Genomic DNA, 25,145 nt, shown 5'->3' with positions numbered 1-25,145 from the left:
CAAAAAAAGCTGGAAAACCACTCGGGAAAAAGGTTTCATCTGCGCTCAGCTTAACAGGCAGCGGGGGACGCAAGGCCTTACACTCACCCCGGGTCGTGAGCAGGGCTTCCTCGGCCGCCCCAGCCTGGCCCTCCGCCAGGCCATACTCGACGGGCTGCTGGGACCAGACGTGCGGCCCTGTGGCCGGCCTCGCACACTCGGTTTGATCACGTCGCTCTCCCCGCACCGGGGGCTGGTGCGTGGACGCCGCCCCATCAACCACCGGCCACGTCGGTGGGCTCCCGGTGCTTCCAAGGCGCATGCGCACGACGCAGCTGCACGTGCGGGGCTGGCACACTGCGCAGGCGCCATTGTGCAGCCACTCGGAGGGTCTGGAGAACGGGGTAGGAGGTGCTCCCCGGAGACCGCGAGCTTTGGAGGTCTGCGAGAAAGCTGGCGCCCAACGCGACTGAACGCTGGGTACCCCCAAAGCCTCTGGAGAAAGATGGCCGGGTCCAGGGTGGGAAATTGAAGCCAGCCCTCAGGCTCATGTCGTATTAAGATAGTTGATTTAGCATGAGGAGCTTAAAACATTCTTCCTTCTGACAAATATGGCTCCCCTCCCACCGCAGCCCCCCACCAGCCCGGCTAGTAACAGACTGGCTTAAGTGGCGGGGCACAGGGGAGGGGCTTCAATAGAGGAAGGAGGGATACATTCAAAGAGTGGTGGATTAGAGCTGGCCACAGCTTCCCCAAGAAATCTGCAGTTCTGGCAGGAAGTGGTCCCAGAGAATCCCACGGAAGCCTCTCAGCAGAATGGACAAGGAGGAGGGGTGCGTCCTTCAGATCCTTTCCCTCACACTGCTCCAAGTTTGCCTCAATGGTATGAATTCCCTATCCCCAGGCCGTGGCTAGCAGCAGCTGAGCATGCCAGAGCTCCAGGAGTACCATAAGCAACCTGCAGAGCAGGCCCGGATGAAAGCAGCACTCTCCTCACCCTCAGGGGATACTGAAACCGGCCAAACGGTTAAAAAGGCCATGAGGATGGCCATGGGGTTGAGGAAACAGCCAAAGACCTACAGGTAGCAAATGGAGACCAGTGAATCTTGAATAAAAAGTCTGGGGGTAGGGCAGCAAGGTTGGGCCACTATTCCAACTTCAATCACACCAACTCCAGATGATTGACAGTCTGGATGGGCCTCTGGATAAATTTCAGATGAAATGGCCCTGTGGCTAAATAAGCTGGGAAACCTGTACTATCACCTGATTCCTTTGAGAAGGAATGGGGAGCCAGGGTGGGCAGTGATTTGTCTGAAGCCTTGGGAGTTCATAGGAAGGTAGGTTCTGCAGGAGCCCTAGTTGGGCCTGGCACATTCCAAGTTACCAGATGAAAATGGCCAGACTGAAAAACAGGCCTGGCAACATTTTGGCTTGTTAAATGAAATGCACCTTGCCAGGCCCTTCATCTGTCCTATTTTGCTTACTATGGAGACAGTGCATCCAGCAGTGCGGAGAATGAGCAGAGGACATTCTGAGGCTTCAGACCCCGCAGTAGAGAAAGCATGTTCCTTTGGAGCGCTGCCTCCTGTGGCAAGCTGGTTGTTCACCTGCTCAGGGAACCAAGAGCAGTGTGGCCTCTTGATTCCAAAGGAAGCCTCAAAGGTTCCATCTCCAACAAAGGCAGAACCCTCCAGTGGAATCCTGAGGGTGTTTCAGGTGCCTTGGTGACTGCCAACAGATCTCTTACAGCCTGGCCTAGATGCAGAAAAACCTTTCAACAGGAACAAGTAGCCAGTGGAGGCACCACCCACTTAGGCCAAACCTTGTGTTTTATGACATAGCAAATAAGTTTTGAGTTTCATCAGTTTGGAACACATATAGGTCCTAGATTTATGAATTCTTGGCCCACACTCCTTCAACTGCAGGTCTGAGTCATGCAGACTTGGGGAACTGACCCAAGAGGAGCCTAAAAGTGCTGTCATTCAGATGGATAAAACGGAGAAACCAGAGTTGTTTTTCTCAGCCTGTTATTAACCCATACACTTCTTTGGTAAACAAAAAAGTCAAACCCTTGTCCTCATCTAACAAGAAACCCAGTACTGATCCTAAAGTGGGGGTTTTAATCTTAAATCCATGGGATGCTTAGGGGTGGAGGGAGGTCGTGTAAGGAGATCATTTTACTGAGGCCTTTGTCCTGTTTTTCATCTGATTTTTTTAAAAAAATTGATTTTAGAGGGGGGAGAGAAATATCGATGTGAAAAACCTCAATCAGTTACCTCCCTTATGTGCCCCAAGGCTCAAACCCACAACCTAGATATGTGCCGTTCGAATCAAACCCACAACCCTTTGGTGTTATGGTATGAGTTCCAACCCACTGAGCCATACCAGCGAGGGCTTCATCTGATTTTTTGTATTCTTTTGTTGAGTCCCTAACCTAAGATTCAGAATTACAGCCCTGTACCAGAAGACAAACAATTGGCCAATGAAGACATTCCATCTCACTTAAATTAGTTCAACTCAAAAATCCATCACTTTTCACCTTTCATATTAGTAAAGAGTAAAGAAGAGACTGCATGCTGGCAAGTGTGTGGGGAAATACACTGTTGGTAGGAGCTGAAATTGGAAGTCTTTTTTGGAATGTACCTTAGAATTTTTAATATATCCACCATCTGACAGCCATTTTTCTCTTTGGAATTTACCCTATATAACAGACAGATGAGTTAATGAATATATACACTCATCATTGCATTTTTCATAAATGTTAAAAACCAAAATGTTTATAAATAGAAGACTGTTAAATGACAGTACAGTACATCCAAGTCACTGAAGTGCTATGTGGTTGTTCAGAATATCATAGACCCATATGGGTTATTCTGAAACAGGTTCAAGACACAGTAAGTGGGAAACAGAAACAGAGCAGGATGGGTGTATATTTGTGTGCTCAGGATGGATATAGTCTCCAGGGGGGGAAAAAGGGATAGGGGTGGAAGGGAACCTTGCTTTTCATGGTCCAGCCTTTTATATTGTTTGCATTTTTACCATGTGCATGCGTCAATTAAAAATAAGACTAAAGGAAAGTCCACATCCCTTCCATTCCTTAAAAACAAGGGTTGCTCCACTCATTCATCAATTTTGCTGCCTTGAACTAAGTAAGGATCTTCCTATCAGCCAGACCATCTCCCTCCTCCCAAGCAGGTCAACTGCATTTTATCTTCCCACCAAGAATGGCAGGAACTCTTCTGGGAAACACGCTGCAGTCAGCACAGTGGGCACATCCAGTTGAAGGTAAACCATTAAAGAAATTCAGTATTTCGGTTTCTGTGGGTGTTCACGATGAAGACAGAAAAGATGGTAGAGATGAGGAAGAATTTGAAGACAGTTTAAAGCCATCATGGTGAGAGAAGAGGAAGAAGGTGCTGGATTTTACTAAGAGAAGAAAACAGACTGAGTTTAGAAGTCTCACCAGTAAATGTTTATAGTACCGCATTTTGATTACAGCTGTGTAAATAAAAAACTTGAGTATTACCCTCTGGTAAAAATGCAGAACCAAATTCCTTTTAGATTAAAACAGTAGGTTTGGGGACAAAATAGACCATATGCTGCCTGTGATGGAGAGAGCATGCTGGACCGGGGAGGAATCACCAGCTCAAGGAACCCTAAAACTCAGAGAATCTTTCAAAGCCAGGGTCTGTCTCAGTGGTATTTCCCCAAACAACCCTCTCCCAGGGATGTGGTTTGGGGAAGCCGAAAACCCACATGCCATAGGTGCCTCTGGCCATGTACACAAGTGGATAGACTCCCGGTTGCAGTGTGGCCTGCTTCCCTCACTAGCGCTTCCTAGTCTTATGCAGACCTCATAGGGCACATGTGGGCCATTGCTGACATGGGCTGGGTAGATTCCAGTTTGAATCACAGACCAGTGGTACAAGGCCTTCAGAAAACCCTGTCTCCAAATAAAAGAGAGGTGAGAAAAGAGTTGGGAAATGAAACCACAACTTTTCCAATAGTTATTAAAGAGAAAACTCAGCAACTCTTGTCTTTGTATTTGACCCTGAGAAGTTGGTTGAGGGATATAGCTGTATGAGGCTCTGAGTAGACAGGAGGGAAGGTATAGTAAGCCTCTGGAGAACCTAGGGCCCACCTCCCACGCCTGTGGGCAAGTAAGGCTCAGAGACTTGCTTCTGTCTGCCCCAGAGCAGGGACCTTGACTGGGCATGGTGGGGCCAGGCAGAGGGGAAGCAGTAAAAGAAAAAGCAGTGATAGGCCCTCTAGACCCTGCCTCACCGTAGATGGAAGCCACCACCACATCAGTACCAGGGGCTCTTTCATGCACAAGGCCTTTCCTAAAGGAAATCCTTTGAAATTCAAACATTTGGTGTGCTACCCAGGTCAGCGGTATGACCAATCAGATCTATCTTCTCTTCAACCTCAAGATATTGAGACTGGAAACCTTATTGTCAACAGTTAACTGAGGAAACCACTGCAGCAGTGAGAACTTGGGTGGTGGATGGTGAGGCTGAATGAGAGGATCTTTCTTCCCTAAGCTGTTTAGACAAAGCCACAGCCAAGGTGGCAGCTGCTCAGGCCAACACATCCCTGACCTGAGACAGCTGCTCAGTGCCAAGTGTCGTCCTAACCCACGGCCCCCTTAGGGGTCCCCTGGATCAGAATCCCTAGGGGAGCATTACTCTGGGGGGCTCTCTCCCTCCCCTATTCCTCAAATCCCAACACTGTTCCACTTCTAGGAGAGAAACCAGCGCTGCCCCTAGAACCTCTCCAACTTCTAGATGGTGCTGGACTTGCCACATCTTGAGGAGCCAGGAGCTGAAAGAAGTGGCCCAAGCTTGACATTCTGGTTCTGTCCTTTGCCCCAGAGTGACCAAAAAAAAGTATAGTCTCACAGCAGGCACAGCATCTTGTTTCTTTTAAAAAATAAATATTTATAAACTTAGGGAGGAAGATTCAAAGAATCAGAGTATTTTTCCCTCCAAAAGCACAAATGTCCCATGTGAGTCAAACCAACGTAAGTCCACCAACCCATTAATGAAATAGCCCGCCCCCCACCCGGGAACTCTGCCTTGAGAAAGGAGCAGGGGAGCTGATCTCTGGCTCCGAGCCCCTTAGTCCCCCTTGGTGATCAGGTCCTCGATGTAGGCATCCAGCTCATCATCTGTATTGATGTCAATGTCCTGAAATAGAGCAGGGCAGGGTCAGCTGGGGGCCATAAGGTAGTGGGGGGCCTTCCTCCCCATCCTTCTTGCAGCCTGTGGGGCCTGAGGAGTCCCCTCCTTTCCCTCCACCCCTCCCCTGTTAGCCCTGTCCCCTCTTGATCATGCCCCCACCCCATTCCTCTGTGCACAGATGACGCCCAGATTTTTTGCCTTTGCCCCAACTCTACCCCAAGTTCCAGGTTGCCTTAGATGTGTTGCAGGCTTCTCAGACTCAATACATCCAAAACAACACTAGACCCCCCCCCCCAATCCCAAGTTGTTCCCATCTCAGTACAGGCCACCACCTTCCCTCCGCCCATGGGCTCAAGACAAACCACAAGAATCACCCTTATTTCCTCCCTTTCCCTTAGTTATTATAGATCTGCCCACTTCCCTCCCTCCTCACTGTCATTATCCAAGGTTAAGGCCACCAGAATCTCTCACCCAGACAACTGTGGGAACCTCACTGGAGTCCCGGGTTCTAACCTCTAGCCATTCCAGGCCCTCCTACAACCAACCAGAGTAAGTGTCTTAGATTGTAAATTGGATGCCATACACCTCCAGTGACTTCCCACCTTATACAGGTCCCACCACTTCTCCTACGGCCCACAACTCCCTACCTTAGGTCTAGGGTTCTGCTCTTCTTCTGCCCGAAGCACTCACACTCACTCTTGCATGACTGATTCCACTCCCAGCTCAAATACCTTCTCAGACAGAGCACCCTGAACATCCTAGTAAAGTGGCCTCCCCTTTTCCAGTCTCTCATTCTATTCACTTCATGGCACTTCCCACCATCAGTAATTCTATCTCCTCCACTGGAGTGACAAGCTGTGAGAGCAGGGACCTTATATCACCCATCTGGTTCACCCAGTATCCACAGACAGGCACAGAGCAGGTCCTCAGTGTTTACTGCCTGGATGAAAGACCTTATAGGGCATTCCCCACTTTTGGGCCACCCAATCCCATCTGGGCATCATCTGGAAAAGTGAGAACTTCTATTTTATGGCTTAGAGGATTCTCAAACCAGGTTGTACATAAAAACGTCTAAACAAGGGCATAAGTCTGATACCATGGGTCTGGCTGGGATGAGGCCCAGGCAGCCGCACCACCTCCAGCCCTCTTGGTCAGGATGCTATGCAGCCAGGGCTGGAACCACAGATTCCTGTGAGTGGGGAGAAGGCAGCAAGAGGTGCCCAAGCCCCCCTCCCTTAGAGACCAGGTGTCCAGCTGCAATGAGAGGGCTGCCTGGCTCACCTCCTGCACCTTTTGTAGGAGTGCCACGATGTTGGTCCTCAGCTTCTGCAGCTTCTCCTCTGTCTCACGGAGCTTTCTCTCAGAGGTGCGAAGGCTCTCCTCGGAGGCCTTGGCCCGTGAGTCGGCACGACTCTGGTAGGAATGGCACAGATTCTGGAGTCCCACTTCATACTGCCTAAAGTACTCTTTCTGTCAGGAGGGAAGCCGGGGGGGGGGGGTGCATGAGCTCACAGGGGTCCCCAGGGCCCTTGTAAATGAGCACTGGTTTCCCCAACTCCCCAGCACAAGGATTATGAATCTGAAGGGGCAAGCAGTCTTGGTAGCTCCGGAACAGAAAGACCCTGGCACCCATCTCCTGAGGCCGCCGTGAGGACAAGGGCGGAATCACACGTATGAAGTACTAGCAATGGGCTCTCACCGACAGAAGCCATGAGTAAACAATTCTAGGTAGCAAAAAGGGCAACAGTCATTGTCTCAGCTCAATCATACCTTTCTAACTTCACAAAAGCCCTTTCAGCAAGTTATACCCCAAAATGTCGGGACAAAAATTCTCTTCTACTAATTTTTAAAAAGCGACTACCAACAGCACACAACTCCAGATTTGTGTAGTGTATTTATGCAGCATCAGAGTTTTTACTGTCCCCTCTGAGTCTCTGAAACTTCCAAAGGGTGGGGTAGTAATGTTAACTAGTAGTTTCAGTAGACATAAAGTTTTTCAAACTTTTAAAAGGTAGCAAAGTGCTTGTATAAAAAAATTATCTAGGTAGTATCTCTTTAGGTTTTATTTCTTTTCTAAGTTCATACTTATAACATCATGATTTACTCAAATCACCAATGAGAAAGATAAGACCATTTTAATGAACACAAAGTCACAACCCACAGGTCCTGCCTAACCAATACAGTGTTACCAACTCTAGCATTTCTTTCTATGAAGATGTATAAACTACCGAGTATCACTGGGTGGCTCCTGACTGCTGTTTTTTGTTTGCTTGTTTTTTAATCCTCACCAGAGGATGGGTTTTTAGAGAGAGAGGAAAGGAGAGGGAGGGAGGAAGAGAAACATCTATGTAAGAGAGAAACATCAGTCAGTGGCCTCCCACATGCACCCCAACTGGGGATTGAACCCGCAACCTGGGCATGTGCCCTGACCAGGAATCAAACCTGCTGCCAAACCTTAGGTGCATGGGACGATGCTCCAACCAACTGAGCCACATTGGCCAGGGCCTGACTGCTGTTTTAAAAAGTGTTACTGGCTGCCCTAGCCTGTTTGGCTCAGTGGTTAGAGTGTCGGCCCTTGGACTGAAGGGTCTCAGGTTCAATTCAGGTCAAGGGCATGTACCTCAGTTGCAGGCTTGGTCCCCAGCCCCAGCTGGTGCATGCAGGAGGCAACCAATTGATGTGTCTCTCTCACACTGATGTTTCCTTTTCTCTCCACCCTTCCATTCTCTCTGAAAAGTAATGGAAAAAAATATCTTCGGGTGAGGATGAAAAAAAAAAAGTGTTACTGGCAAGTATTTAACTGTGTCATTCACCTTACAATCTAAAATATTATCTTATTCAACCAAGAAGGCAAAAGAAACTTCAAATTCTACACAAAAAAATAATTATGTTGGCAGCACAAAATAAATGTTCAAATGCTCTGAAGTATTAAAATTCAGTATACAATGTCTTCAGTCTAATTGGGATTCGTATTAGTTTTTTTTACAATTTTTACTTTAAAGTAATTATAAGTTCACAAGCAGTTGTTACATTACTGTATGTATATATATATTTGAATCTAATATTTGCAGAACCCCTGTGGGCATGGCGACAAAAACGATCATTCAGACTGACAAGGACATAAAATGAACACTAGACTCTGTTGTGTCCCTGATGTTAAAACAATTAAAGTTTGAGTTATTTTAGGCATCAATAAGGATGACATAAAGTTGATGCATTGGTGATATACCTCCTTTTACAAGAATAAGCTATAGACTATTTTAGGCTCAGACACTCCTGCTGACCACGTTTCGGTTTGATCAGTTGAGCCCACTGCAGAGATCCCATGACACCCAGGCATTGCTCTGAGTCTGGCAACAGTTTTAAGCTAAAGCAACAAATCTGACAAGAAGATGCCAGGCCAACACAGCCGGCCTATCAGCTGTCTGTTCCAGGGATCCGCGGGGCAAGAGTTAAGGCATAGAGCTTTCCCTGAGGCTTTCATAAGTGTTACCATCTTCTAGCTTCCTCAGTGTGCACCATCCCCTCTCATCTCACAGGGAAGCAAGATGGCACCATGAGAAGAGTAAGACCCTTGTCTTAAGGAGTGCCTGGGTTCAAATCCAGGCTCTATCACAATAGACTCTTCTTCTCTCAGAGGTTTAGTGTCAACTCCTAGCCTCATTTCCTTTTTTAAAAAGCCAGGCGTGGCATGGCTCAGCGGTTGAGCATCGACCTAGGATCCAGGCGATCGGGGTTCAATTCCCGGTCAGGGCACATGCCCCGGTTGTGGGCACAATCCCCAGTCGGGGGTGTGCAGGAGGCAGCCGATCAATGACTCTCTCATCATTGATGTTTCTGTCTCTCTCTCTCCCTCTCCTTTCCTCTCTGAAATCAATAAAGATATATTATAAAAAAAAAAAAAAGTAGAATGGAGATAAAACCCCTTATTTTTCTCCCTGGAAAAGCTTATCAAGAACATAACTGCTACATGAGGGTCCGACAATCTTGAATATACTAATCTTGCAGTTTCAATTCCAGTTCTCTTCTCTAGAAAAAACACCCTAGAAAACTTAGCTATTCCTACCATGAGAACATCCCACTTGATATGGATGACTCCCAGATCCCCATCTCCAGCCCTGCCCTTCCCACCCCCAAATGCTAGTCCCTAATCTCCACCTGCCCACTGGGCATCACCAGAAATTGAGTGCCAATACTTTCAGCCCAACACAATTAAATCTCAATCATCTTTCTCTGATGAAAGCCCTACTTTCTCTCCCAGTTAACAGCTTTGTCATAAACCTCCAATTCCCTCAGACTTGAGACACAAGGAAGCATGTGGCCTCTGCCTCCTCCGTCACTTGCCTATAGTCAATGACCAGTCTGTCAACGACCTCTGACATGGCCCTTTCACCTGCTGGTCCACTCCCACCTCTCTGGCTTCCATTCCCATTCCCTCACCTCTTTTACAATTGGACAGTCCCCTTGCCCCTGCATCTCCTATCCACCCAACCTACCCAAACATGCTGCTACCAGAGTTACCCTCTTAGGGGCAGGGGCAGCAGACTATGGCTCATGGGCTAAATCAGCTTGTTGCCTGTTTTTGTAAATAATGCTTTATTGGAACACAGCCACATCCTTTCCTTTACGTTATTATTTATGGTGGCTTTAAGACTGTAATAATGAAGTTGAGTAGTTGCCAGAGACTGTGTAGCCTACAACAGTGAAAATATTTGCTAACTGGCCCTCTACAGAAAAAGTTTGTTGACCCCTTCCCTAGACATGGTATAGACTGACAATTTCATCAGCTCAAACATTTTGCTGGCTCTCCCATTTCATACAGTGCAAACCACTGTGCTTTAAGACTGGACATTCAAGAAAGTCCCCCTGCCACTTTCTCCGCCTCCCCCAGGCTGCCCACTTCCACAGCGCTTACTGTTCTCCTCCTCACATCCAGGTACCTGGTCAAAATTTGGCCCCCACTGATTCTTAAGCCCCTTGAAAGCAGGACTCTTTTGCTGCTCCCTAGTAGCACAGGGCCTCTCAGGGGAGGTGCCACATCAGCATTTGCTCGGTTATATAAGACTCATTGCTTATTTCCACACATCACAAGCTTCTCTATACATCCCTCTAAGAGTCAAGTTTTAGGCACTTTGAGCCCAAGTTCTTCACTGTTGCCTCGGACAGGTTTACTCCCTCTGCCCAGGTAGAGGAAAAGAGATAATATTCATCATAAAATGTCAAACCAGACCTACTGTCGTTAAGTGAGGACTCAGGCCCAAGGTCACATGACATGAGATTCATGTCTAGCTAAGCCACTTCTCTTTCCATAGTATCAAGTCTCCTCTTCCATTCTCTTAGCATAAGAAAGGGAAGGTGGCTGGGAGGCACACAGCTGAGAGCTGGCAATTACAACAAACACCAAGGCAGGCATGCAGTGTGCAAAATCAAAGGTCTGACCTGACTCACCAGAGGAAAGGATATCAGCTCATCTGAATTCATAGCACTAAGTTCCTTCTTGGAGATGGGGAAACTTGGAGGCAGGAAGTACCGTAAACAATTCCTAAACAAGAAAGAAGGTAGGGACAAGAAATAAGAATGGCATGGAGAAGTAGAGTGCTGCTGCTGGCCCTGGAGCAGGACAACAGACGCACCGGAGGATCTGGACAAGCAGGTCGATGGTCTCATGGTTGGAGCTTGGGGCGGTGGTGTCAGGCTCAATGCGGATGCAGTCAGAAGTGGAGGGGTCTGTCACGGCCACAGCCGGCTGGGCCACAGCCTGCTGGGCCACCGTGGACTCCTCCTCCTCCCCACCTTCCTGCTGTGTGTCAGGGCTCTGATACTCTGGGGAAGGGGGCTTCATCAGCCGCACATCCTCACTGTCTTTTTCCACCCTAGGGAGGACACAGTGCTTCTGTCATGTGTATCCTGAGCTCCCAGGATGGGACTCAGCCTCCCTCCCCATGCCCTGGCCAACTCTGTCAACCCAGCCTCTTGGAGGGGAGCATTACCAGCGGTCTCTTGGTGTTGTGTCTGTGGGCACATAGTCAAACTTCACTTTCCACCGCACCACATGCTTGCCCACCTCCACAGCTGTGACACGGCCTGTGTACCACTCCCTGTTCACACGCACCTCCACGTGCAGCCCTTTATCTGAGAATGGGGATGGAGTAAAGTCAGAAAACTAGACTAGAGTCCCCTACTCAGTCAGACACCTTGAGAACGGTCATCCCAGGGTTTGCAGGGACAAGAACCCCTAGGTGCTTGCCCGCCCCCCCCCCCCCCCCCCATCCAGGGACATGGAACCCAGCGACCCTGGTCTCCTCCCCCATCTGTCATAAGAATTCCAAAGAGTAGCAAGATTAGTGACTGCCAGAGGTAAATGCCAAGCAATTAGTGCTAAAAATACACACAAGAGTATGCTTTCTTCAGGATTCTTCTTGGCATTAGACTTGGAACGCCTGTAGCACCAGAGTTCAGAGCCAGGAAAGCCTCCCATAAGCTTTCAGGATAAGCTGCTGCTGGCAGATGCCCCACTTCCCGCTTCCCCCACAGGCTGCCAGCTCACCTTTCTGAGCCTTCTTGAGGTCAGCTGAGTCCTCTTCCTCAGCACTGTCTGACAGCTACAAGGAGAAGAGGAGAGCAGAGTATGTGAGAGGCACTCCCCAGTGCTCCTGAAGAGCAGGCTTTTGCATGACTGGCTGCCCAGGGTCATCAGCCATCACCTTCATGCTGATTTACATGGTAGTTTAAATCACCATGCCTTGCTAAGAGCCACTCCTTAAATCACTATCTTAGGTGTCTATGCTTCTGTCACCTTTATAAGTAAGATAGCAGGCAAGGGACAGAATGTCATGGACACAGGAAGCAAGGGTTTTAAGCTTCCCTGATCTGCATCAATGTGACCTCAGACCTGTGACTCAGTCTCTTAGGATCCTACCTGGCACCATGTTTCCTGTCATCTTCGTGACCCTAGCTCTGGAAGGCTCACATCAGAGCACAAACGGAGCTGACACAGACTGCCGAGAACTTCACCTTTACCTCATTCAAGTCCTTCTTTTCTTCCTTCACAGCAATTTTGCCCCGCTTGGGTCTTTCCTTCCTCCTCTCAGCCTCTTCCTCAGCTTCTTCCTCGTCAGAGACCTCAAGAGTCCGCTTCCGACCAGGAGTGACCTAGAGCAAGAGAGGGAATATAAGGAGCCATGTCAGCCCTTGAGGTGCAGGAAGATTCTATCTGGCCTAAAGGAGCTTCAGACAGAAGCTTGTATGCTTCTCAGTCCCCAGGGCAAAGCACACCCTGACATTACTTGATACACAGCAATCCTGGCTCCTGTGCCCACGAGGACCTTTGCTGAAAGCTGTCACAAGGGAAGACTCTTAGTTTACTTGACACTTGGCCTGCCTGGCCAACCAGCTGTGACCTCCCTGAGACACACTACTGCAGCTCAGCAAGACTGTCTGTCACCAGACCACCAACCTATGCCCACAGCATGAGAAGCCAGTGGAGGCAATTCAAGTTTATAGCAGACCAAAACTCAGAGGGAGCAGTAAAAAGCTCCCTTGATAAAGAACCAAACTGCTCTGTGCCCCTGACCAAGTCCCTTCAACTATCAAGGCACTGCCCAATTCCACTCCTGTACCACTGAGGGTGGCTGGGGGCTGGAGGAGGAAAAGCATCTCACCAGGGGAAGTTTACTAGGTGGCTCTGGCTTCTTGACCACTGGAATCTTGATGGCTCTGGGGGCAGGGGCCTCCCGAGGGCTCTTGGAGTTGGGCAGTAGAGATGGTGACAGCGGCTGCACCAGAGGGGTGGGCCGAGGCACAGTCTTGACTGCAGTATTAGTAGGCTTTCGGGGTGTCTCAGGTGGCTGGAGAAGCCTGGATGTACAGGCCTCCTCCCGGGCTGCCAGGGCAGGTGGTTTTGGGGTGCTGCTGATGACAGGAGCCTTTCTGGGCTGGCTGGCTGACCTAGGAGCTTGTAGGGAAGGGGGTCTGCTCGGGGCATTCTTGATCACAGCAGGTAAAGGAGGTGACCGAGGTCGCTGAGGTCTTCGTGCAGGTTCCTAAAAGAGGCCCAGAGAGAGTGAAAACACTTATCCTAGCACAAGAAATCTAGGGGAAAGTCCCTCTCCTTCCCCTGGGCTTTACCTCAATGGAAGGTCTAGTGGTTACTTCTAAAGGCAATTTCTTCAGGTCAGCTTGGGAGCGGATGGGTGTGGTTTTCTGCAGGGTAAACACGACGATGAGGTTGTTTGCCTATCTTGGTACATTCAGGCAAACTCTTTGGATCCCCACTGTCTAGGACAGTGGGCAAATAAGAGAACCTGGGCCACAGTTCTACTATTAGGAACCTCCCATTCTCACTGGGAAGACAAAAAATACACAGACACTAAACCATCAGCAACTTTCAGGATTCTATATGATTAATCCAACAATTGAGAGACTAGACTAAATTCCCATAAAAGCAGCCAAAAAAAGGTGGGAAAGGCCTGATGAATGAGACTAAGAAAGGACAGATGGGATTCACCAAACAGGGAGGCATGCATAAGATGTCTGAGTTAGTGAGAGCATCTGCATAGACACAGAAGCCAAAGAGCAAAAACACTTTTGAAATACATACAATAAAGAGCTGATACCACAAATATATCTAAGAAACCCCGACAAATCGGGGGGGGGGGGGGCAGCAACAGAAATATGAGAGAATAAGCAGTTCTAAAAGAAACATAAACACATGGAAAAACTCTCCAATTTTAAAAATATGAACAAAATTCAAATTATAAAATGTATACCTATGCCAATCAAATTTGCAGAAATATTTAAAAATCAATGTACTACTGGTAAAAAACAAAAATTAATAGATCTTCTGGAAGGTAACTAGGAAATAGTTCTTAAAAGCCATAGAATTTAACTATGCACTAAAAATATGTATGGGTATACATCATGACACTTCATGATTTCCATATTTCTATTAAAAAATATATACATATTTAGGTATATGCAGGCAAGTTAAAAAAGCTGGAAGGATATGTAATTAATGGTGGTTACCTCTAAGATAAAGTATTTTCTGGAGTTTTAAAACATTCGTAAGTTAATTGGACCACTTTGTAATACATAAACAAAGTAGTCTGTCTCTTTAAAAAAACAATCAGGGCACACTTGAAAACCAGTGTGCCTGGAGACTGGAGTTGGAAAGCTTTGGCAGTACTCATGGTTGAGCGGAAAGTGAAACTGAGCATGTGGGAACAGGGGAGCCACTAAGTTCCTTTCCCATCTCGGACAGACACGACACAGCCTTGCTCTGTCCACTGCCCACGACCACACACCTGCAGGGCCTCCAGCTTTTCCTGCTGTTGGCGAATTTTCTCTGTCAGCTGCTTCTGCTTCTCTTCCTGTGTTTTCAGGTCCTTTTTGAATGTACCCAGGGGAACCTTCTGCTTTTGCTCAGAAGCCTCACACCTGTACAGAGAAGGTGCTAAGGAGGTCATGGGAAAACAAGGCTCCAGTTAGGGCAGGGCCCTTCCTCCTCAGCCAACTCACTGTCTTTCATCAGAGCAACAACCTCAGAATTCCCAAGTGCACGGAATTAATACTTACTGCAGGACACACATAAATTCTTATTTCCAGACACTTATTATGTGCAGCAAGACAGATGTAAAGATGTGAGCACTGACCTCAAGAAGCAGAGCGAGATATTTACCCAAAGAGTGAAAAAAAAACATGGTGGGAGGGCACAGATAGCCACAATCTAGTTAGAGAAAAGTGCTCACCGATCCTGCTCAGGATCAGGGTTCATGGAGCAAACCCAGGTGTCAGGATAATCTTTTTCCACAGAATTCAGCTGGAAGGGGAGGGTCCGCCACTTCAGACACAAATCTGTGACACAGAAATCACCCCCCAAAGTCAGCCATGCCTACCAATAATAGCTATAGTCAGGCTCCTCCCAGCCTGGCTCAAGGCAAAGATGACCCTGGCTTCCAATTCAAAGAGCTTCACATTGGCTCCAACTGTGCCTTTCTTACAGAACAGTAATTCTTCTCAGAGACAGCAATACCAGCAAGGATGGAAACTTTGTATCATGGACTCTCAACACCCCCAGCCCCTCTCCCTCCTCCAGCAGAATCTTAGCTCAGTCATCACTCACACCATTAACAATGTGATACCAAACCAAGTGAAGCCTGGCATATTAGATGACCTTTTGCTTCAATCAGGAGGGACAGGTGGAACTCAGCACAGCCCTACGACTGAGCTCCCAGAGCTATCACTGAACAGACTCATATTCCTAGTGGGGCTCTAAGTCCATGGATATCAGTCCAGTGAGAAGGCCAGGATGGAGACAGTGGGTCATGGACTATGATAGGAAGGAATCAGGAGGAGGTTTGGACCACTGACTTACCACACTGGATGGTGGTTGGAATTTCCATAGACCTCCGGCGTTTGTAACGCAGATCACTGGATGGGGGATGGTTCCAGTTGGCAGAGAGGTAGCCAAATTCATCCCAGAACTTGATGATTCCCCGCTGGGCTGGAAGACAAACACCCACATGTCTCACTAAGAGGCATCCTCTCCCTCTTCCTAATTTCACCCCCTCAGGCACTGCGAGTACCCTGAGGCTGGTGGTGAAGAGAAACAGCATTACCAATGGCAATGTCCTTCCAGTACTGTGCCAGGTGTTCCCCCATGGCCCGCAGCAGGTGCCGGTACTCCTTGGCATCAGCAAAGTCCTGCTTGTTGTGTGTAGGCTCCAGGACCAGGTAGGGAACATCAACGACTCCAACAACCCCACCACATGCCCTGCAGGGAGAAAGAAGACCCAGCTATGTCACCCCACTGGCCAAAATCCTCCCACCAACTGCCTTGGGCTAGGAAGCTCTCCTTGGGGCAGTACTCACATGCCCCCTTCCAGCTGTGGGCCCACTTTCTCGTACATCTTGATCAGGCGGCTACAGTTGTAGATGAACATGCCGTCCAGATCTCGGTGTTCAATGTTGACCCCAAAAACAAAATTCAGTTCCTTAGGTTCTTTAAGTGCTCTGAGAAAACAAAAAATAAATTCTAGTAGACCAACCCAAATACCATGGTGTTTAAAATTTGTTAAGCTTGCCCGGCCAGGCGTGGCTCAGCAGCTGAGCATTGACCTAGAATCCAAAAGATTGCGGTCCGATTCCCAGTCAGGGCACATGCCCAGGCTGCAGGCTCAATCCCCAGCAGGGGGCGTGCAGGAGGCAGCCGATCAATGACTCATCATTGATGTTTCTCCCTCTCCCTCTCCCTTCCTCTCTCTGGAGTCAATAAAGATATATTAAAAAAAGATTTGTTAAGCTTAAACTTGAGACATGTTTAGCAAAAAGTTTTGTATTTTCATTCGATGTGTTAGACTTGATAGGGACAGACACTGTGCAGTGACTCTAACCATCCCTTATTAAAAGCATAAGACTGGCCTTTGGTAACAAGAGTTGAATTTAGGTACGAATGGGATACTGTGAAGCTGCTGTTACATAGTAAATAAACACAGGGTTTTCTGCATACCTACTCTACTAATATGAAAGTAATAATTTTGAAAAGGCAAAAATTCACAATGAATATGTATATGTATATGACAGAAAAGAGCATCCTGTGATGTCAATATCATGGAAGCTGTAGAGCAGATGGATAAGCAGTGGACTGACTCAGATGGAAGAAACCTGACACCTATGTCTACGACAAGGCGGCCAAGAAACAAGCCAGAAATGCAAGGCACAGAGCCCAGAGACACTCCAGACATAGAAGTGGGACACGGAGATAATTTAATGAGCCAGAACAAATGCCCATTCAAGATGAAAAAGGTCCAAAACTCAAATACAGCATTATTCCACAACTGTAACCAGGGATTAAAAAAATTAAGAGGAGGTATCACCAGGTAGTAAAAGTAAAGGTACATTTAAAATTTTTTTTAAATGTTCTAGATTTGCAAGTTTTATACAATTAGCATTTTATATATTCTTTAAATGAAAAGAAAAAAGGAAGAGAGGGAATGGGAAAGGGAAATAAAAGGGAAAGGGCGAGAGATGGGGAAGGGGGAAAGAGAAGGGAAGAGAGAGACACAGACAAATATACAGACAGGTAGGTGCCAGTGAGAAAGGTTTGGTGTTCAAGGTGTTGGCACTGCACTGCCGTTTCCTAGCTCAAGAAAGAACTGAGCTAGGAAAAACTTGTTCTCCTACAGCAGACATTTGACCAGCATTTGGAATTACAATATTAATGGCTTTCTCAAAGCAATCTTTGTGACAGAATGGCAAGCTTGCAGGGTTGGGAGGGATTCCTCAAGCTCTTTGTCAACAATCAGTACAAAAGCTCCATAATTTTTATTTTTTTTAATCCTCACCTGAGGATGTTTTTTCCATTGCTTTTTGAGAGAGAAAAGGGGAGAGCGAGAGAGAGAAACATCCGTTTGTGAGAGATACATCATTTGGTTGCCTCCCACACTCACCCCAACTGGGGCAGGGAATCAAGCCCGAAACCTAGGTACATGCCCTTGGCTGGAATCGAACCCAGGGCCCTTCAGTCCACAGGCTGATGCTCTAACCACTGAGCAAAACTAGCTAGGGTGAAAAGCCCCATAATTTCAAAGAATCAAAGGCCAGCCCTGGCACTCACCGCTGCTTGGCATCCTTGATCCGCTTCTTGACATCAGCTTCTCTACGCAGGGTAATGGCTGTGTTCTGGACCTGCCTCAACATCACCTGGAAACAAATGTCAGCATCAAGTGAGGGGAGGAGGTACTCTGGGCCACAGCAGGGAATATTGTAACACATTTAAAACTTCGTACTTTAAATCACACGGATGCAAAGACATACCTAGAGATTTCTTTTCTACAGAAAATGTGGACAAACTCAAAACCTGTGTTTCACTTGACCAGACTTACTGACACAAAGGAAACACCCCCAACTGAAACAAGTCTACAGAGGTGTGTGTCAGATTGGGAGGGTCAGAGAACTGCTCTGATCCTGACCACTGTGTGACCCGGGGCAAGTAATGCTTTTCATTTCAATTTCTCTTTCTATAAACTGAGGAAACTAACAGTGTCCATACCTCATTATGGTTATTGGGATGTTAAAATGATTAGCCAAGATTCTGCCATACAGTGTGTTCAATAGTGATTATGGAAACATCCCATTTTTCAGCTTTAGGGCAAGGGTTTCTTGATTATCTTGGGGCTGAGCCAGGCCAGCTCTGGGATCCTACAGGCAGAAATTCTGAAGAACAGCTGCACAGGTCTGGAGCCTTACCCTGGAGTCCCGTGTGAGATCTCCACCTAAGCGTAGTTCTAATGTCCGAGCTTTGCTCTCCGCCTCCCGGGCCTTATCTTCAGCTGAAACCCAGAAGAAACCATGATAAGGAATTCAAAGGTTCAAAACTCTTAGTAATCCCTCTTGGATCCCACAGTGCAGTCCCTACTGGACAAGAGAAAGAGAAAGAGAGAGAGAGAGAGAGAGAGAGTGTGTGTGTGTGTGTGTGTACACTGTCAGGGAATAGGTGAGTTGGTGAGCAACTGCCCTGCTTGGATTGCACAGTTAGTTCAAAAAGGAAAATCAAGGAGGACCCAAGGAAAGTGGCACTATTTATAAAAAACTGCCACAAGTTACACCCTCAGCAGAAGCTAGAAGTTATCAAAGTCCTCAGCCAATCTCTCTCCATTAAGAAGAAGCCGTTATCCTGACAGACCTTGAGATTTTTGCCCTGGAGTTATAAAAACCAATTTCACAAAAATTTGGGCCAGAGGACAATATGCGATTCTTCACTCTAGGCAAGCACAGAAGTTGATATTGTTTTAGATTAAGTCCCTACAAATGACTGTTGAAGAGAAAGAGTCTAGGGAAAAATACTGCGAAGAGGATTGGCCAGCACGGGAAGGGGGCAGGAGGAACTGCCCTAGAGTGTTGGATGGAGTTTTTTCCTAGATCTTGCTTTGGCAATAAGCTGTATCCCCCTGGCAACTCCCACCTAACCCATCCTGCACAGGGGGAACATTACCAATCCGTGCTACATGCTCAGCTTTCTTCACTTCCTGCTCCGCCCGTGTCTTGAAACGACTTGATGTGTACTTGTACATCCTGAATAGAGGAAAAGGCAGCCTAAGGACCAAGCAGTAGGGGGAAGGGTGGCAACCCGAGCAGCTCAGGCAGCACCCTGACTTCCTGCCTCCTCCCAAGATGCACAGTCCTGGCCCCTCATGGTGAGTCAGAGCCAAGCTTATTTCGTAAAAAGACTCAATTCCTTACTCTACTTGCCCCTTGCCTCCAGATGCAGTTTGATAAGCAACCTCATTACTCACTAGCAAAAACTCTTAGCAATCCCAGGCAACTCCCTCCTTCCACTCACAGTGTCATTAATCCCACAACATAAACAAACCTCAGTAATCAGCCAGGGTCTGCTTTTCTCCCGTTTAGTGTCTAAAGGCCCCCTGGCCCTGAAGCTGAGAGGCTCTGACAGCTCACTGTGCCAGGCAGGGCACCCTCCACGTCACAGAGGGCACTCACATTCAATGAGCTTTGCCAGCCAATCTCTACAGCCCACTGACCACCTCTGTCCCTCCCTCTGGACCCACAGTAAGTCAAAGGCAGCTTAAAGGCCCTAACATGGTCAACACTGTCAGAACCTCTTGTCTAGCATCACTCCAAAAATGCCCTAGAGAAGCATGGCCAGGCCCTATCCTTGGCCCAAGGCAAACAGCAGTCCAGGGTGGGCAAGTCCCTACCTGGGTTTATACAGGCAGCAGGAGAGCCTCTTGGTCTGCACCTTGTGCCCGTGGATGAAGATTCTCATTCGGGGATCAATATAGAGCACGGCAGCATAAGCACGGAATGAGCGCCGCTCTGGCTTCCTGGAAGTGACAGGAACAAAGGAGTGCTGTCACCTGCCCCACAACCAGCCTCACCAAGGGTACAGGAGGACAGCCTCTCTGCAGGCCCTCCACCTTTCTATTTCACATCTCCGCTTCTCCTACCACCCTGAAAGTGTACTTCCTCAGTGTTGGCACCACACCCTGCCGTCTCTCACGCCCCCAGCACAGGCACCCCACAGACACGTGAGCTGGCTCAACCACTGCCCACCATGAACCCAGCAATTCTTCTCCCCTCTCTAAGGCCTGAGTTTTTTTGGTCAAATCAAGGAGTTAGAGCAAGAGATCATTAATCTTTTCTTTTGACTTAGCTGAGGATCTGCTGGCCTATTCATCCCTCTGCCTTGTGGCAAGCTCTTGTGGAATTCTCAGCTTCATGAACTCTAATACTGGGAAATCCAGGGAATGAGCTCTCTTCTCTCCCTAAAGTCACTTTCTGAGTTTTTCCCAACTAAGAGAATAGATACCAGTTCCAGGGCTTCCCTCCCTTCCCAGCCACACTCACGTGCCCTCTGGGGAAGTCTCTGCCATCTGGATATCTCTTGGATTTGAGATTATGTCTAGCTCTGGCTCTCCGTTATCCATGAGTTTGAGATTGAAGATGATCACCAGTGTTCCTAGGGAACAGAAATCCCTTCTTTCTGCCAGGCACCCCCAGGCCATTCCCACAGCACTTGTGGCTCTGGAGTTACAAATCCCAGGCGATGCAGCCTCAAAGCCTACTTACCACTGTGTCCAGGAATCTTCATGAACTGAGTCATCACTTCTTCCTCATTGCGGAAGGGAGAATACTTATAGATCAGCTCTGTCTCTATAGAGAATTTTTCCAAGTTGTCTGTGATAGGGTCCCGGGTCCGAGCATTCCAGGTGGGCAATGGGACTATCACCTTTGGAGTAAGCACAGGCGGACACTTCCCCTAAAATATGCATTTATTTTATCCCTCCCCACAAGGTCCCAGACGTGAGGCCCAAGCTCCACAGCCTGGCACCAGAAGCTCTGTGGCTTCTGCCCCTTCCCAAGATTCAGCCTCACATCACTAGGTCCTCTGGGATATGCTGGGTTATGCCCTGGGGGCCTCTGCCAAGGCAGCTCCCTGCTTGAGATGTTTCTGGCCATTTTCCTAGTTTGGTAATAATTCTACTCTTTCCATTAAGGAAAGTATATTTGCAATTATCCAGTGAAGCTGAAAATACACATAAACATAACTTACAATCCAGCAATTCCACTCCCAGGTATACCCTAGGAAAAACTTTTGTTCATATGTACCAGCAAACATGTAAGAACAGCAAAACAGTCACTAGACAGTAGATAAATTAAACTAGCATATTTATAGGGAATATTATGCAGTAATGAAAATGAACAAACAGCTACTAGCGTCAACATGGGTGAATCTCACAATGTTACATAATAGAAACAAAATTTTAAAAACCTATGATGAGTCCATTTACATAAATACACAAAACTAAACTATTCAAGAATGCATACATAGGTGACAAAATTATAAAGAAAAACAATAATCATCACAAAGTCACCTGAAGGTCGTTCCTTCAGAGGTGCAATAAGCAACCTGATTGGTGAAAGTACACTGGGGACTTCTAGCATCAGTCTATGATGGTGGCTACATGGGTGTTTGCTTTACAATTATTTTCTAAAGTGTACATATACTTTAATATACTCTTCCTTACATATGAAATTTACTCTTACGTCTAAGTAACGTTTTAGAAAATCCTACCCTTGTCAATTATGCCTCAATAAAGCTGGGGGGGGAAAAAATCCTACTTTTTCTTTAAAAATCCTACCTCAAGCCCTCGCCAGTTCTGCTCAGTGGTTAGAGCCTCAGCCTGCAGAATAAAGGGTCCCTCCTGGGTTCGATTCTGGCCAAGGGCATGTAACATGGTTGCAGACTCCCTCCCTAGTCTCAGTTGGGGTGCGTGTGGGAGGCAACCAATCAATGTGGTCTTTTTCACATCAATGTTTCTCTTTCTCTCCCTTCCACACTCTCTGAAAAGCAACGGAAAAAATATCCTCAGGTGAGGATTAAAAAACAAAACCAAAAAAAGCCTACCTCAAATGTCACTTCCCCAGAGGCATCAATGTGCTTCTCCCCTTTCCCAGACAGCTTCTCAGGGAGCCCTGTGGAGGGGTGACTGCTGGGATTCCCTCAGAAGTTCAAATCAGATGGCCCACCATGAGGAAAAAAGAACTCTGTATTTTAATAAGTGTCAGGGTGATAAACTGTTAAGAGTTCTAAGACATTCTGCTGGTTTCTAAGAAGCTACATGCCTATAGTATCCAACCTTAGGACTGGTTTGGACACATTCCTACCCAGCCAAATATGTTTATTTTGAAATCTTGGCTGAGTTTGCATTTCAGTAACAATCCAAACAGTGACCTTCTAGCACCAAGTAAGGAAAAAGTTTCAACCTAGCTTTTTCACCACGGAATTTAGTTCCATTTGTGTTCTGTGAATTTGTACCTCACTCTGCACCTCCCATTCTTCACAGCAGTCCCAGGTGACAATGACAATATTTAAACTGTGGGCATTCATTCATTTCCATTGGCATCCATCCCTGCCATCCAAACACTTCTCCTTTAGTTTCAATGTAACCACTGTCCTGGTTTTCCTCCTACCATTTTGGCCACTCCTGTCTCCTCTGATGCTTTCTCCTCTCCCCAGCCTTTAAATGTCGGCATGCTTAAGATCCCAGGTCCTCTTCTCACTATACAAGTTCCTTTAGTTGAGCTCATCTGCTACCAAGAATCCTGGAGCCAGGCCTCCCCCAAGCTCCAGACCCAGACTTAACTTCGAGTGTCCAAGACAAAACACTCTTCCCCTCCAAGCTGGCCCCTCTCCCATTCTTCCCCTGCTCCACATAGCATACCTTGGCCAACTGCCATACCAGAACCTGAGTCATCCATGACCCCTCTTTCCCCTTTCCTCTCTCCACTGATCAAACACCAAATCTGTGGGTCCACATGCTAAAGAGATGAAGATTCCTCCTATTTCTCTCACCTCCCTGCTGTGAGTCCCTTCAGGTTACACACAGTCAGGGCCTTTTACCTGTTTCACTCCAACACCCCAATCTTTCCAGTCCAATCACTACACAATAACCAAACTGATCTTAAAAAAAAGCACACACAAAAACCACGAACCTGATGTTTCCATGCCCTTCCTTAAATTCCCTTTAACATTTGCTTTTAATGAAGTCCCACATACTCACCAAAGCCCTGAGGTCAAGCCTGACCTGGCCCTACCTGGTCTTTCAGAGGCCACCACCTTTCTTCAGATGGCCCCTCTGCCAACTTCCTTCTCACAGCCCTTACAAGCCCTCAGGGCCTTGAACAGACTATTTTTATAATAGATTCAATAGGCCTTCCTTACAGCATAGCAATAATCAGCTGAGGCTGAGTGTCAGCTGTCATTTAGCAAAGGACATACACTGATCTTTTCCATATGTTCACTGGCTTTACTACCTACTCAGGCCCTATAGGTATCTGACTTGTAGCTTCTGACATAGAGGATTAGAGCAACATATTTCCTCAAAAGAAAAATGTGCTCATAGCACAGTCCACAAAATCAACACTATATGGGAAAGACAATGCTGTTCCTATTATTCCCAGCTGTGGTTTCCACCCATAGTCATGGAAGCCCCAAAAACTCCCCCTAATAAAACAACTTTCTATACTGACATCCCGCCAAGATTGAATTCAAGTTGCAGATCTGGGGAGCTGCATATCCAAATCTTGGTCCCTGCTACTTGATGGCTTGACGCTTTGAGACCTTACTTCCTCTCACATTAAGATATCTGCCTTAACCCCTCAACCAATTCACTCAACCAGCTAACCCAATTACAGGGGCATGGGCGTAATCTTGTAACCCCAATGAGCCCAGCATTGCAAATATGAAAACAGCCTGGGCAGACCCAGGAAATGTGGAATGGTGACTTGAACCACAAGGATGGGACCTACTTCATCAATGCCTTCCTCCTCATGAAAGGTGCGAGACAGGAAGAGGCAGGTCATGGTGTCATCCTTCTTGGTGAAGAGGATAAAATCCTTCCCAATGCGCATTGAGCCCCTGAAAGGGAAGCAGAAACGGGTCATTTTCCCAAGGATTCAACAGCTCATCTGAAAAAGGAGCAACTCTACCTTCATGATTGAACTGCCTTTGAAGGACTCTCCTAAAGACCTTCCTAAGGTCTCAGAACCCTAAGCTGAGTTCCACAGCTCTCGTCCCCACTCCTCCCACCTGACACACCTCCCTCTGCTCTTCCATTGGCCTGTCTTTTGTTATAACCTTCTCGACCATACTACTCGCCATGCAGGGCTCTCTCGCCACCCTAGAAGGGTGTTAATCATCACTGTTAATCACTGTTAATCATCAGCCCCTGGTTAGTCTCACCCCAGGCTGTTGCCGCAATGTAACCCTGCTGCCCATGCTCCAGGTTTATCCCAGCCACACAAGGGCTGCTATACCCTCCAGATTTCATTCTAGTACCTGATACTTTTAACACATCATCTTCCATGCTAACCACAACCAATTCCCATCCTGTCCTTCCTTCACTGACACAAACTCCCCTCCCATCCACTAATCAAATGGCAGCACCATCAAGGGAAGAGCCCACTACCTATGCTCACAAGTCCTCAAAAAAATAACAGTACGATCCTAAGGCTAACCATATAAAATATAATTCTTGATCACAGTTTTCGAGGAGGCCTATAATTGGCTCAGGTCCTGTAACTACAGCTATCTTTAGTCTCAGAATTGTTTTGCCACCTCAAGCTCATTATGACATAGGCAGGTCCCTGCTTCTGGATGTAACTAGTTCCTGGGAAACGTGTCTTGAGGAATCAACTGCTTCCTTCCTGTCTGGCGAAGTTAAACCATCTAAGAAATAGGCCAGGATAGGCCTTTCCAGGAAACATGGAACAGTTGCCCAGCAGAAGCATGAGCACCAGTGGGAGCACTGCCCACTGAACAATGGGGCTGTTTAGCTTTCTTCTGAGCAGCTTCTGGGGCGTTACGGCTATTATCTCATTAGTCTTCATCATACACTAGGAGGTGATGGCAGTAAGACGCCTTATTACTCTCATCTATGTACAAACACAAACTGGACTGGTGTG

At 47.3% G+C, this 25,145-nt stretch overlaps 1 protein-coding gene across 6 annotated transcripts in view; it reads right to left on the bottom strand.

Moving 5' to 3' along the window:
* Positions 1-4,895: 4,895 nt before the first annotated feature.
* The window catches only part of MORC2 (MORC family CW-type zinc finger 2), a 37,799-nt gene continuing 17,549 nt past the window's right edge, over positions 4,896-25,145 (bottom strand). Inside the window, exons 6-27 of one of the 6 annotated variants that reach the window (XM_016198563.2) lie at positions 23,991-24,099; positions 20,748-20,907; positions 20,526-20,637; positions 19,877-20,002; positions 19,153-19,232; positions 18,408-18,490; positions 17,776-17,861; positions 16,032-16,172; positions 15,779-15,933; positions 15,535-15,663; positions 14,909-15,014; positions 14,465-14,597; positions 13,290-13,364; positions 12,824-13,204; positions 12,183-12,314; positions 11,710-11,764; positions 11,153-11,294; positions 10,796-11,035; positions 10,611-10,704; positions 6,444-6,632; positions 5,634-5,696; positions 4,896-5,168 (exon numbers count right to left, since the gene is read on the bottom strand). In XM_016198563.2, the coding sequence (XP_016054049.1) occupies positions 5,100-5,168; positions 5,634-5,696; positions 6,444-6,632; positions 10,611-10,704; positions 10,796-11,035; positions 11,153-11,294; positions 11,710-11,764; positions 12,183-12,314; positions 12,824-13,204; positions 13,290-13,364; positions 14,465-14,597; positions 14,909-15,014; positions 15,535-15,663; positions 15,779-15,933; positions 16,032-16,172; positions 17,776-17,861; positions 18,408-18,490; positions 19,153-19,232; positions 19,877-20,002; positions 20,526-20,637; positions 20,748-20,907; positions 23,991-24,099 (2,860 nt within the window). In that variant the 3' untranslated portion in view covers positions 4,896-5,099. Of the gene's footprint in view, positions 5,169-5,633; positions 5,697-6,088; positions 6,633-10,610; positions 10,705-10,795; positions 11,036-11,152; positions 11,295-11,709; positions 11,765-12,182; positions 12,315-12,823; positions 13,205-13,289; positions 13,365-14,464; positions 14,598-14,908; positions 15,015-15,534; positions 15,664-15,778; positions 15,934-16,031; positions 16,173-17,775; positions 17,862-18,407; positions 18,491-19,152; positions 19,233-19,876; positions 20,003-20,525; positions 20,638-20,747; positions 20,908-23,990; positions 24,100-25,145 lie in introns of those variants that run through there. The other 5 variants (XM_016198564.2, XM_016198565.2, XM_016198566.2 and 2 more) reach the window with 5 other exon arrangements.

Source organism: Miniopterus natalensis, chromosome 20 (genome assembly GCF_054644295.1).
Source record: "Miniopterus natalensis isolate mMinNat1 chromosome 20, mMinNat1.hap1, whole genome shotgun sequence".
In the NCBI taxonomy this organism is placed as follows: domain Eukaryota; kingdom Metazoa; phylum Chordata; class Mammalia; order Chiroptera; family Miniopteridae; genus Miniopterus; species Miniopterus natalensis.
Note: the sequence above shows the minus strand (reverse complement) of the source record. Positions and strands in the feature narration are given on the sequence as shown.